A 14,134-nucleotide genomic window follows, 5' to 3' on the forward strand; every position below is an offset into this window, starting at 1 on the left:
GACATATTTGGGAGGGCTTCTTAAAGACTTCATTTAGGAGACTAGATCTGCAGATTCTGGGAATCTTTATGATATCTAATAACGTTTATCATTATTTTCACTACTGTTTCACACTTGACCAAAACAGCCATATTAAAAGACACCAATATATTTATTGGGATAGTTAAATACATATTCTAGATCTGAGTCAATGAATAATTATCCATTTTTATCGAATCCTTCTTTTACATATTTGGGTAGTTTCTGTAACCCTTTGGCTGCCCCGTATCGTAGTGACTACGTCATGCCCAAGGAGCGCTCGTTTTTCATGTTAGATCACACCCTGCGTTCCCATGGCGCGTAGGACTCAATCTGCAGTGAAGGAAAATGGTAGAAGGGGCCCTCTCCTCTTCCGTTTACAGTTAATGCCACGCTTTGCCGGAGGGACCCATTGCGCCCCCGGCACTCAAGGAGTTAAGTGCGGGTTGGTCAGAAATCAAGATCAAGCAGAGCGTGACAACATCAATAAGGCACTGTACTCCATCCAAATTTCTCAGCCAACCTCTTTTCTTTAATTGTTTTTCCACTTGCCTTGTGAATTTTGCCTTATTATATATTGGCTTCTCTGCACAATGACCTTACTGTTGGTTGAGTGGCACATACTGACAGCAGTCCAGCCGCAGGCTCGGTGCACAGCCTCTAAGCTGTACCAGTCCAACCGCAGTGCTGTCATTACAGAGTGAAGAGTTATCAACCGGTGGAAAGAGTGGACGTCTTTTAACCACTTCAGTGCTGGATTTGCCAGTGTAGTATTAAATATTATTCTGAATGGGTTTTTTTCCCCCCCAATTGCTTTTTGCATTTGCATTTCACCCTTTCCCTGCTACGGGCCAGTAACTTATTTTGGAACCGATTTGAGACACCATTTTTCAAATGAACTTGGCCCATTGTACAATAATAATAACCCTGAGTAACCCTGCTCTTTCTTTTGAGAGAAAATGAAATTTTGTGTCCGTATACACTGCATAACCTCACCCACACCTGCATGTCCGATCCTGTTAAATGTAGAAAGCAGCTGGTATAGACCACAACGTACAAACCAACAGGAAAACCATTACCCACATTAGGGTTTCCTCTGTTGGTTTCTGGAGAAGATGAGAGAACTTGATGGACAGGCAGTACGATGAGCAGCGGTTATCTGCTTGGGTGCACCAGTATTGGCTTTTTTTTGTACACTGCAAAGTGCATCATGGTCTACATGTATCAATGCAAAATTGGGCAATTGTGGGGCAAAAAAATAAAAATCTTATCGATTTCAATTCAATTTTTTTCTTTGATACATTCTGTGCAGTTTTCTTCTCCCCCCTCTCACCCCCAAAGTTGCACCCCAATTGCTTGATACATAAGCTCTGTAAATAAAAGAGGAGAGAGGAATAGCCTTTTGGTCGGTGCACTCAAAAGTGTACCAATTTACTTGATGATGTATTAAAAGAATTTTAAAGCTATCATACAGATACCTTATACTGTATATCCAAGTATCTGTGCCTGCATACACACCCACATACCCATGGGTGATCCCGGTCTATACCATATTAACGGATTCCCGTTCTAGGCGTGTGTCTCTTGAAGTAATACATTGGCGTGTGTACCCACTATCTAAGTGTGAATTGACATAATACACACGCCCCTCTCTGGGATTTACTAAGGAGGGCACGACCAAAAGGATATTCTTGTCTCCTCTTTTATCTTTGATCCAATCAGCTTCTTAGGAAACCATTATCCTTAGGTAGCTCCCATACAGTGTAGAGCGAGCTATCTCTGTGTCTATATAAACGCTGTAGTAATTATCTGTTAGCATCCGTAAAAGTACCCTATATGGCCATATGCTCCCAGTCCCAGGGACTGTTTATTTATTTATTTATAAAATATTTTACCAGGAAGTAATACATTGAGAGTTACCTCTCGTTTTCAAGTATGTCCTGGGCACAGAGTAAAACAAATAATACATGGTTACAAGTACAGTTACATAAATGAAAAAGGTGTACATTATATACAAGACATTGCGTGCACAGTTAAGGAAAATATATATTATGAGTGTATGAAACAGTTACAGACCAGATTAAAGTGTGAGACAGCCTTAGATTTGAAAGAACTTAAGCTGGTGGTGGATATGAGAGTCTCTGGTAGGTTGTTCCAGTTTTGGGGTGCACGGAAGGAGAAGGAGAAACGTCCGGATACTTTGTTGAGCCTTGGGACCATGAATAGTCTTTTGGAGTCTGATCTCAGGTGATAAGTGCTGCAAGTGGTAGGGGTGAGGAGCTTGTTCAGGTAGCTGGGTAGCTTGCCCATGAAGAATTTAAAGGCAAGACAGGAAAGGTGAACTTTGCGCCTAGACTCTAGTGATGACCAATCTAGTTCTTTGAGCATTTCGCAGTGATGTGTGTTGTAGTTGCATTGGAGAACAAAACGACAAATTGAATTGTAGAGGGTGTCAAGTTTGCTAAGGTGGGTTTGAGGAGCCGAGCCATATACTATGTCTCCATAGTCAATAATTGGCATTAGCATCTGCTGTGCGATACGCTTTCTGACCAGGAGACTTAGGGAGGATTTGTTCCTGTAAAGTACCCCTAGTTTGGCATAGGTCTTGGTTGTCAGGGTATCAATGTGCATCCCGAATGATAAGTGGGAGTCAAACCATAAGCCCAGGTATTTAAAACTAGTGACAGGTGTTAGGGTGGTGTTAGCGTTGGTTCTAATCAGGAGCTCAGTCACTGGAAGCTTTACAAATTTAGTCTTGGTCCCAAATACCATTGTTACAGTCTTGTCAGTGTTTAAAAACAGTTTGTTTTGGGAAATCCAGTTTTCGAGTCTCAAAAAGTCAGACTGAAGTATGTGTTGAAGGTCAGAGAGGCTATGGCTGTGTGCATATAGGATTGTGTCATCTGCATACATGTGTATTGAGGCTTCCTTACAAGCTGTGGGAAGATCATTAATGAACACTGAGATGAGTAGGGGCCCCAGAACAGAGCCTTGCGGGACACCACAGGTGATATCCAGGGGGTTGGAGTTAGAGCCTGAGATGGACACATGTTGGGATCTTCCTGATAGGTAGGACTGAAACCATTTTAAAGCATGCTTCCCTATTCCAGAGCTCTGGAGTTTGTTAAGCAGGATAGCATGATCAACTGTGTCAAAAGCCTTTGCAAAATCTAGGAATACTGCACCAGTGAGTTGTCCCCGTTCCATTCCACACTGGATTTCATTGCAAACTTTTAGCAGAGTAGTTACGGTGGAGTGTTTGGGACTGTTGTGCTCATAAATAAAAACCACACCTTCCCCTTCAGGTGAGCGATGGTAGAGAAGACGTGGATTTCTTGCAACCTAATTAAAACAGCAGTCCACGTCCGACTGCCATTTTATGTTATTTTTTTTTGTTCTTTAAGAGATCTCTTTTGCCATTTTCAGAGCTATTTTAAAAAATTTTAACCCCAATGCCCAGTTCAAGAGATATTAACAGTCTGGGAGGTTAAAATAAAGCTCAGAGCTCATTGCAGTCTGAATGTTTTCGTGGTATCCTCAGAAGCTAGAGATTACAATAATGGTTTTTTTAACACTAGGAAAACATATTCTAAAAAGGAACATGCACAGTAGGCAAAATACTGACATTATAAGAGTTAAACTCATATAGACTTCTAGGTGGGGGTTTCTGCTTCAAAGTATATTAGTGCCGATCAGGGCACTATCGCACCGACACTTTGGCATGATCACAGTTTAATTTAAAAAAAACGGGGAAAAAAAACAGTTCTGTTTTGAGCTAGGTTACTTCAAAAATGTATCAGAATAATGCTCTCCTACATTCAAAAAGCAGTATTACTTCTGCTTTACTACAGAATAACGCACAGGGCATCCGGTAGTTGTTGTTTTCTTCTATTGTATTATATTGTTTATATATACTGGGAATTAAGGGAGCAATTCATGCTTTTTTTAAATGTATTTTATTTTTTAAATATACGTTTCATTCAGGGGGTCTCCAGAGTTGAATCCCATTCATTTCAGCTCCGGGGAACCCCATGCTTCCCGGATATACAGACTCCAAATGGAGTGCCGGTATCTCGGTGAAGTTTAAAGCCCCAAGTCATGCTGGCCAATAGGAAGCCGCACCGGATGATGTCACAGCTTCCTATTGGCCGTGTGACGTGGGAACTTTGAAAAGCTCTCATTATGTGAACCAGGAGCGGCGACCGACTCCCACTACAGAGGTAAGTATCTCAGGAAGCAGGGTGTCTCCGAAGCTAACATGTATGGGGTTCGGCTCCGGAGTCCCCTGCTTCAAACCTATGTTTAGAAACAAAATCGCCAATAAAATGAGCTGCTTGGATTGCCTCTTTAACAGGTCTGATTTCCTATTTGTGACATAAAGTGACTATATTTCTCAGTGACATGGAAACAGTTTAGCCTCCTCACTGCTTCAGGGGCCTGCCACACATTGCTCTGTTTGCATTGCAGGTACCATGAGCACCACAAAGGAGACTTGTTAAGTTATGGGAACCACATTTTAGCCACTGCTGAACCTGATTTGTGATTCTTTCTAATGAAACTCTGCGTAACACACAGCTGCATCACAGACCTAGAATTAGAAATGCTCAATTGTTTCAAGGGTCCGCTGTTTGGAAAAGAACACAGAAGAATGTTTGTTTGAGATAAAAAAAGAAAAGGGCTTTATCTTTCATATTTTATACACATGGCTAATTGTGTTCACATGTGTTCTGTTTTTAACCTTGCATGTTCTTTGCCTAGGAAGCAGGATTACTTTACTAGAATCAGCTCCTGGTCACAAACAGTGAGATGCTCCTTCATTGCTAAATACAAAAGGAGATCTGCTCACACAAGTCTTAATGCCGTTTCGGCCATTTATTGAAGGACCAGTGAAGAGTGCAACATTTCAGTCATGAAGGGTCCGTATGGGACCTGCAAGGTTACACTCTCCCCTGTTTCTTCAATAAATGGAAGACACCGCATTAAGGGCCGGGCCATGGTGCCTTCGCCCGCGCTGAGGGGTGCGGAGGCTGTGGGAAGGCAGGTGCTTTCCCTGGCCATGGTCGACGGGCCATGGGGGGCGTTGCTAGGGGCGTCACGGAGCTGGTTCGCCCTCATTGGGCGAACCGCTCATGTGACCCGAGTGTCGCGCCAAGAAATCAGTTTCAACTGATTTCTTGCGCAACACGTGCCCCCTCCTGCCTCCCCCCACGTTCTGATCGCGCCCCATGCGCACGCCTCCACGCGGTCTCCCGCACCATGGACTCAACCTAAGACTTGTGTGAGTAGAGCTCTATTTTGTATCTCCTACTGAGAAATTATGTTTCACTACCAGTTTGTCTCTTTGTGTTGGTTTCACGTACAGACGTTTCTCTCTTTTTTAGGAACCTTATATTAGTGCTTTTTTTGTGGTCCGATTCTGTTGGATATACTTTACGTGTACCCACTTTATAGACTTTAAAGCCATCACTAAGCTGGTGACAGGATATCATGGTTAAAGTGATGGCCGTGGGGTCCAATTGCAGTGATTTCATAATTTGACTGTATGAAATTTATTGTGCACATGTTTGACGATAAGGAAAGTAGCATGTCTGGAGTGATATGACTTGCAGAAATAACTGTATTTATAACTCCATTAGGTACAGTTCATACATCCCAAACTAGTTATGTTTTTGCAGATTCTACAGGTGGTGAGAAATGGGGAAAAAGACAAAGCTGGCCCTCCTACATCAGGTCACATAGGAACCACATGTATCTGCTTCACTACATTATTGATAACCTAGCTATAAGACATCATGAGACTGGAGTCCAGTCCTGGTTTCCACAGTCTCCATAATCCGTAGAGATGCAAGAATATCCGTAACCAGAATGTACTGGGGTTATTCAGAGCACAAGGACTGGACCACAGTCGCATGATGACATGGAGCCAGCCAGGTTGACAAAACTGCAGCTGCTGTTGCCTCAAAGTTCCTGGTTAAGATTCACATTCACATACCCCATGAAGAATTGGCCATTGAACAGAATGACTGAAAGCCACTGGCAACATCTGCTACAGTTTTGAGTACATGGGTCCAAAGTGTCACTGCAATTTAACTTTTTAATTTTTTCAGTGCAATTGGTGGCTGCCACTTGCTTTGCCTTAGGAATTTGTATCAGAAATACTTTCAATCTGTTTTTATCTGACAGTTGTTGCAGCGTATTCTTCAGAACTACCCTCCATCTCCAGCCCCCCCCCCCCCTCCTGATTCTCAGGGTTCACTTTCAAAGCAATCCTTCAGTCAGTGTAACTCAGCAGATACAATGTATCCTGATATTACTAAGGTAACATTATTTATTGTTACAGTTTGCAGCTGAAACTGCTGGTAACATTGGCAACAAATGATCACAAACAGGAAAGTTTTGCAAATATCTTGCACTGCTGGGGAGATGGTTAAAACCTGCTATAGAAATCAAAGGATGCTCAGTATATTAAAACTCATTACGAATGGCATTACTTGAATAATAAAAAAAAAATGTTAGTAAGTATTATCTAATACTACAGAATTAATTTATTTGAAAAAACAAACAACAAAAAAAACACATGTACAGATGTAGCGGCCGTTATTCGAACACTTCACGCGGTGTATACCTCGGAATACCCATGTCATGGCGCGGGATTTCTTCCAACCGTACCGCCTTTAGACGCAAGTGCAGAAAATGGCATTTTAGTGTTCTTGTTTTTAAACACCTGAAATTGACACAGTAGCACAGTAGCACAGTACTGAACACATTACAATTCATTCATTTCATTGCACACAAAGAAACAGAATCCATGAAATTCAAACAAAGCAACCGTGATAAACACGTGTGCCTGGTGCGATTGGCCGCGGTAATACCGCATGGAATACAGCAGCGCACACGAAAACGGCGCCGTGATTTGTTCGAATAACGCCCGCTGCATCTGTAGGATATTGCATGGATTTCTCCTTTAAAGTCCCCCCCCCACAAACACTTAATATCCCCCCCCACACTTAATATTCCCACTTCACACTTAATATTCCCCCCTCACACTTAATATTCCCCCCTCACACTTAATATTCCCCATTCACAATTAATATTCTTCTGTCCCACTTAATATTTCCCTCCTCCCACTTAATATTCCCCGCCGCACACACTCTTAATACTCGCGCACACACTTTTCATACCTGCCCACACACTCTTAATACCCCTTAACACACTTAATACTTGCCCACACCGTCTTAATACCACCCCCCCACACACTCATAATACCCCCATACACACACTCTTAATATCCCCCCACACTCTTAATATCCCCCACACATACTCTTAATACCCCCCCCACAGACACACACTTAATACCCCCATACACACACTCTTAATACCCCCCCACACACTCTTTATACCCCCCCACACACTCTTTATACCCCCCACACACTTAATACCCCCACCACATATTCTTAATGTTCCCACACACACACTCTTAAAACCCCTCCACGCACACTCTTAATACCCCACACACATTCTTAATGCCCGCCACACACTCTTTATAACCCGCACACACTCTTAATACTCACCCACATACTCCTAATAATCCACACACACGTTCTTAATGCCACCACACACTCTTAATAGCCCCACAAACACACTCTTAACACCCTCCGCACACTTGTAATAACCCCCTCCACAAAAACGCACACACACACACACTCTTAATCACCCCCCACACTCTTAATTCCCACCCACACACACTCTTAATACCAACCCCACACATACTCTTAATACCCTGACACACATACACACAATCCTCCCCACGCACACACTTAGTACTCACCCACACACTCTTAATACCCACACACATGTTCTTATACCCTTCACACACACACTCTTAATACCCCCCACACACTTGTAATACCCCCCAGCAAACACACACACATATACTCTTAATACCCTCGCATACACACTCTTAATACCCCCCAAACACACTCTTAATACCCCACACACATTTATACCTCCCACCCCCACACACACACACTCTTAATACCCATACACACACTCTTAATACCCCCCCCCCCACACACACAATCTTAATACCCCCCCCCCCCCACTCACACACACATTCTTTCCGGGTGAGGCGGCATGAGGCGAGAGCTGGTGTGGGGGAGGTGCCTATGCTGCCGCTTCCATGCTACTAAGGCTGCGCTTATACTTACGGCGACGGCGCGCCATCACAAGTACTTGAAGTCCATCGCGTGTGCCCATAGTGCCCATGTCTTGGAGAGCGACGGCAACGTGTCGTCGGCGTCATGTGAGCGGTTCAGCCAATGAGGGCGAATTGCTCACAGCCACGCCTCCGCCACACCCCCTGTCGCCTCCCGAGATCTCCTGAACCAAAGTGCAACTATCGCTATAGCGACGTGGGACATCACATGTTCGCACGCCCATCGCCGTCACTATAAGTGTAACCTAAGACACTTGACTGCATCAGGATCCCACACAAAGGCTAACAGGGCGCTCCTATTGGCCCGACAAGCCTTGCGAAAGTTGCTGCTGCATTCAAGTGTGGTAGCAGCATGGAAGAGGCAGCACAGGGCCCTCCCCCACACCAGCTCTCTCCTCATATCCCGCGTAGGACAGCCCTGCTGTAGACAGTAGCAGAGTTAAAGGAAATGACGAGTTATCTTCCTTACGGTAGATGAGCAGAGGAATCCAGGCTTGCATCCCATTAAACATACAAAGAATGCCTCTTTCTATATGAGGAGAGCTGTGTCAGTATAAAGAAAGTGCAAATAGAAGTTTGTTTTGACATGTTGCTCTATTTTTTGCTTGCGTTTACCTTAAATATAAAAGAGTTTTGTACGTTAGGCAAATTGTTACCCAGAATAGGTTAAAGCACTTCAGACTTGGCTGTTTTTTTAAAATGCAAATACAAGATAAAAAATGGGCACAGACGCATTAACCCAGTACATATCTTTTTAGCCTGTGCATCGTGTAACTCCTCCCATTGACACTCCCCATAATGCGCAGGGCGCAGAACTTGGAGCAGCAAAGCATACATTCTGCCTCCAATTTGCCTTTTGTATCTGACAGAAACCTCCAGTCTTGTGTGCCCCGAGGAGAATTATTTTCCACCTGAAAAAGCATTGTCCTTTACAATTAGGGCTCTATCCAGTTGTGGTCGGAATAAATATGTTCCCATGGGTTCTTGTACCAACAGCAAAAAGTGTTCAAACACATTGTACACACAACTGTGAATGCAACTTGTCTGGAGAGTTTGTTTTTACAAACCACTGACAGCAGCAGCAGCAGCAGCAATTTATTCACACACATACTGTATGAAGTATCCTTGATTGATAGCTGTATTGCTCTTATTGGAAAGCAGTATTCCCGTCAGTAACATATGCCTGTGGCTTCATTGTGCCTCGCAAAATCTATGTCACATTTTTGAGTGTGTTTACAAATGGTTACTATGACACACAAACCCACAGTATGGAGAGGGCTTCCCCTCTTAATCTTTGTGGTGGCCATACTGTAGTAATAGTTATAATGGAAGCATAATAAGGGGTAACAGTGGTGCTCCTCTCCTTTAACATACTGTAAAGCTACAGTCCCGACACATAAACCACGATAAACCACACTATGTTTAGCTCTTGGGACCCTCTTGTTGCAAAGATAACCGTTTAGTTGCCGGAATTACTTCTTGGACATTAAACGGTCATCTTATAAGAAGCCACAGCATAATTCCCCCAGGTGACATTGCTGCTTCCTATTGGAACGGGGGACCTGGGAGATTTGGTGGGCCATTTTGATTTCCCTAAAGTGGAGGAACACATTGGCAACTAAAACTGTAGGGGATCCTGGAGCTGAAAATAGTGCAGCTAAGATCCCGAAAACCCCAGTCAACAGTACAAAAAAAAAGCCAGGTACTGTAGACAGGCTTGCTATTTTAATGCTGATGTTAGCTTTCTGCTTGTGTTGATGATAAAAAAAATGGCCTCTGAAATCAATGTAAGGGCCAGCAGGGAGTGTACTGCAGCTTTCATATGTTTAAACTTTTAGGCTTTTACTCAATACGCTGTGCAGCTGCTCCTTCATACTGTATCAGGGAAGCTCTAAGCTCCAAGTTGATGGGGCTCCAAGACATTCCTGACAGAAGAAGCATCACTGCATAATGAATAGGAGCAGTAGAGGGAAGAATTGAAGGTTTAAATGGTTCCCTTTATCCAAGTAACGTAGAAAAGTTTTAACACTGCCGTAACCCACGAATACTCCACTCACCGTCTAAATTCCAGGATGTGACTGGCAACTTCAAATTGGCCTTATCTTTATATCATTATATGGCTGTGCACTGTGTCAGGTTGGAGCTATTATTTTGTGAGTTACTGTAATCCATTTGCACAATTGGTTGCAATTTCCTCCACTTTAGCTCTGATAGCTAGTTAGTGTCTACATGTGTTCTTAGTCACCTACAAGTGCAATTTCAGGAACATGGTGCTAAATTCAAGTCATCCACAGTGCACATGTGTGAGAGATTACCGCTAGACACATCTCATACGTGGATATAATCGGTCATATTTGGACCCCGTGCATACACCACCTACACACTAAAACAATGATTAGGTACATAATTGTCATTCCATTGCATATTTGTTTCTGGATTTATTTTTTTCAAAAATCAAATGTTTTCATTGCAGTAACATATTGCTGTGTATGTATAATGTACTTGTAGTACCAGTACTTCATGTTCTAAGCATTTCCTTTTGTAGCACCATTTCCAACTGCATCTCTTTTGATATAGTGATTGCAGTTAGGTCCTGCGGTCAATTGATTTGTGATTTTTTACATCTACTACTACAGTAGGTATATTTGTAATGATAGACCATTTACTTGTAAACTCTACTGTACTTTCCAGTTTATTATCCTCTTTGATTATATAAAGCATATTACTCTCCATCAGTTACTCCATTAGTTTTCATTCATCAGTCTTGTCACATAATTGCTGAGTGGCTAGGCTGAATGACAGTGGACAATGGTCTATAAATGGAGTTTAATTGATGTCTATCTCGGTTTCACTGTACTTATTGAAGGAAACTCAGGGGACGTTTACGTTGGCTAATTATAATCAGCGCACTCCCGTATTGTCATTGTATGTATGAAAAGCTAACTGAAATGTGCAACTATGAATTTAACAACAATACTATGACAAAGAACTGAGACCTCACTGTTTCTATTGTATTTTTAACAGGTGGGAGATTGGAAACTGGAGCACTTGCAGCTTGACTTGTGGAGTTGGTCTGCAAACCAGAGATGTCTTTTGCTCTCATCTCCTGTCCAGAGAGACGAATGAGACAGTGGTCTTGGGGGAGGATTTATGCCAGCAACCTAAGCCCACCTTAGTGCAGGCCTGCAATCGCTTTGACTGCCCCCCAGCCTGGTACCCTTCAGAATGGAAGCAGGTGAGATGAAATAAGCATTAGCCTTACGCAAAGTTATATTACAATGATATTGTATGTAGCTACTGCTAATAACAACAAGAATGCTGCTGCAGTACAGAATGATCCAACAATACAGTTCAGCTACTTCTGTCTTACTAACCAGCTGATGGCAGTTATAAGGCTTTTATGCTACTCAGTACTTTTTCCCACCCTTTATTAAGCTTCTGCTTGGTGCTTGGTCCATAGATAAGGTAGATATCCAGTTCAAAGATTTTGAAGATATGAGAAGATACTGCAAGTTACCTATTTACAGTACTGTGAGTCTCATTTCTCTCTGACATCAGCACGTGGGAAGACCCACTCACTGACTGAGTGTGTGAATGGATTGTTCTATGTGAGCGTGAGGTTTTACTTGTAAGTATGATTGCCTGTGTACTGTAAATCTGCGTACATGTCTCTGTGTTAATTGTTGTGTTAGTAAAATGGTGTGTGTGAATACTGGTGTATGTGACCGTTTTCATGTACTGTACCTGCATACCAGTGTTTGGCTGCGCACATCAGTGAAAGCAGAGAAGGGGGGGTAGCCGTGTTGATCTTTTCTTCCATGTAGTAACAAAGGAGGGGGAGGGAGGATTTTATTGATACCTTTTATTGGATCAAGTACTTGGTATGTTACCAGCCTTCGAACCTCTCAGGGCCCGTCATCAGGTATGGCAGAAATGCAGAAACAAAAAATATTGTATACAGTGTTTGTAAGACTCTTACAAATACTGCATATAATATTTTGACTCTGTATTTCTACCATACCAGATGAAGGATCCTACATCAGTGAAAGGAAATGTCTGTTGGGACGGGCTTGTAACAGTGAGTAAGGAGATGAAGATTGAAGATTGACTTGTGTACACAAAAAGGAAATTCCTTAATGGCAGTCCATTAAGATCTGCCTTTTTGGCAAAAGTCACTGATGGATATATGGCAGATAGGGGATAAGAAGTGCGGAACAGAGAAGAGTTTGCATACTGGAGAACTATTACAACCCTTTGCACATAGTTTTTCCTTCATTGTCTTGAGTCTTTTGTTGGATATTGTAATCAAACATAATGATCAATTAACAGACAAAATTGACAGAGCAATTTGGTACAGAAGCAGAGTTTGATATGTAAGGGAGTTGAATGAAGTATTGAATAGTACGTGTTTTCTAAAGCAAGACAAACTGTAAACATAGTGAAACAAAATATTTGTCAGAATACTGTCTAGTTTTCCCCTTTTAGCTGAGTGCCTGTACAGATATGTATGCAGGGTTGCAAATAGACATTATGGGGGAGAATCCCTAAAGCACAATCATGCATCAAAGATAAAATCCATGGCAGTTAGAAAGTAATCTCCCTCAATGGCTTTGTCCCCCAATGACTCTTTACAGACACATTCAGGAATATGCAATATGCCTTCTGAATGGCCATTTGTGCATGATCACGCATGTCACACTTTTGAATAATTTCCCCCCGGCTGTGTCCATTTCGTGTTGCATGCCTTTGCATATTGAAGTCTTTGTGTCAACTTTGCTCCTTTTGCATCACTGGCGATTTGGAAAATGGGTATACCGTAGCAGCTTTTAGTCAAGGAGATATAGGATTCAGAATTCTAATGTGATATATAAAAGTCTAAGGCCTTATACATTAAAGCAGCAGACCATGTTTATTTTTTTAATAGGTTGGAAGCAGGGGGTCTTGAGCCACATTAATTTCAGGTTTGGGGACTCCCTGCTTCCTGAGTTACTTACCCCGGTATGGCGGGCCGGTAGCAGCTCCTGGAGGTTTAAAACTCCCAGTCACATGGGCCCATAGGAAACCTCAAGTGATGACATTGTGGCTTCCTATTGGCCCGCATGACACAAGAGCTTTAAATCCGCCAATCCTCACATTGTGTAACTTCTTTGTCTTTTGTCAGTGAAATGGTATTTTGAGAGTATAATTAAAATGTCAGTGACAAATCACGAAGAAGTTTCACTTAGAGCGCGTGTGCTCGGCACACATCCCGTATTTTGTTTTGTAAATAAAATTCTTCTGTGATGGATTGGCTGTTCCTATGAATGCCATTTGCACCCATTTGGTGGATGAGTAATTTGGAACACACACAAAGGAGTTGGGTTTTCTTTTGGCTTTTAATCGCACCCCCTTGATCTCATTAAAGCCTCAGCATCCAGCTACGTTATATTATACAGTTTCTTGCCAGCCAACCCTACACCCGGGCCCTGTGTATATCACGGAATGACAGCGATCACCCAATCATATTTAGTATTGCATATGCTACACTGGTATTGATAAAAGCTATCGGAACCCAATCCCGCCCAGCCCCCAACCCTCACAGCACAACGTTGGCACAAGCAGCTTTTTCCTATTAGTTGCAATGAGCGTCCTGTAATTTTGTCTGTAAGTGCTCATTGTACAGCTGGATGGGGAGAAGTGTGTGTGTCGGTCTCTGTGCGCATGCGTGTGTGAGCCTCTACGCATGCGCAAGCAGCTACAGCCTCTTCTGCGCATGTGGGCGACAGCCGCTTCTGTGCATGTGTGAGCAGTGTCGGCTGTTTCTGCACATGCACGGGAGCACAATTCACTTATTACACTACCAGTACACATAGTTCAGCGGCGTCATCACTTCCGTTACACACTTCCGTCACCATGAAGGAG

At 42.8% G+C, this 14,134-nt stretch overlaps 1 protein-coding gene across 3 annotated transcripts in view; it reads left to right on the forward strand.

Annotated features, from left to right (window-relative positions):
* ADAMTSL1 (ADAMTS like 1) overlaps window positions 1-14,134 on the forward strand; it is a 943,111-nt gene that overhangs the window by 857,007 nt on the left and 71,970 nt on the right. For all 3 annotated transcript variants that reach the window (XM_075594935.1, XM_075594947.1, XM_075594940.1), the window contains one exon: window positions 11,258-11,468. In XM_075594935.1, coding sequence (XP_075451050.1) covers window positions 11,258-11,468 — 211 coding nt within the window. The remainder of the gene's footprint in view (window positions 1-11,257; window positions 11,469-14,134) is intronic.

This window comes from Ascaphus truei, chromosome 1 (genome assembly GCF_040206685.1).
Source record: "Ascaphus truei isolate aAscTru1 chromosome 1, aAscTru1.hap1, whole genome shotgun sequence".
Taxonomy (NCBI): domain Eukaryota; kingdom Metazoa; phylum Chordata; class Amphibia; order Anura; family Ascaphidae; genus Ascaphus; species Ascaphus truei.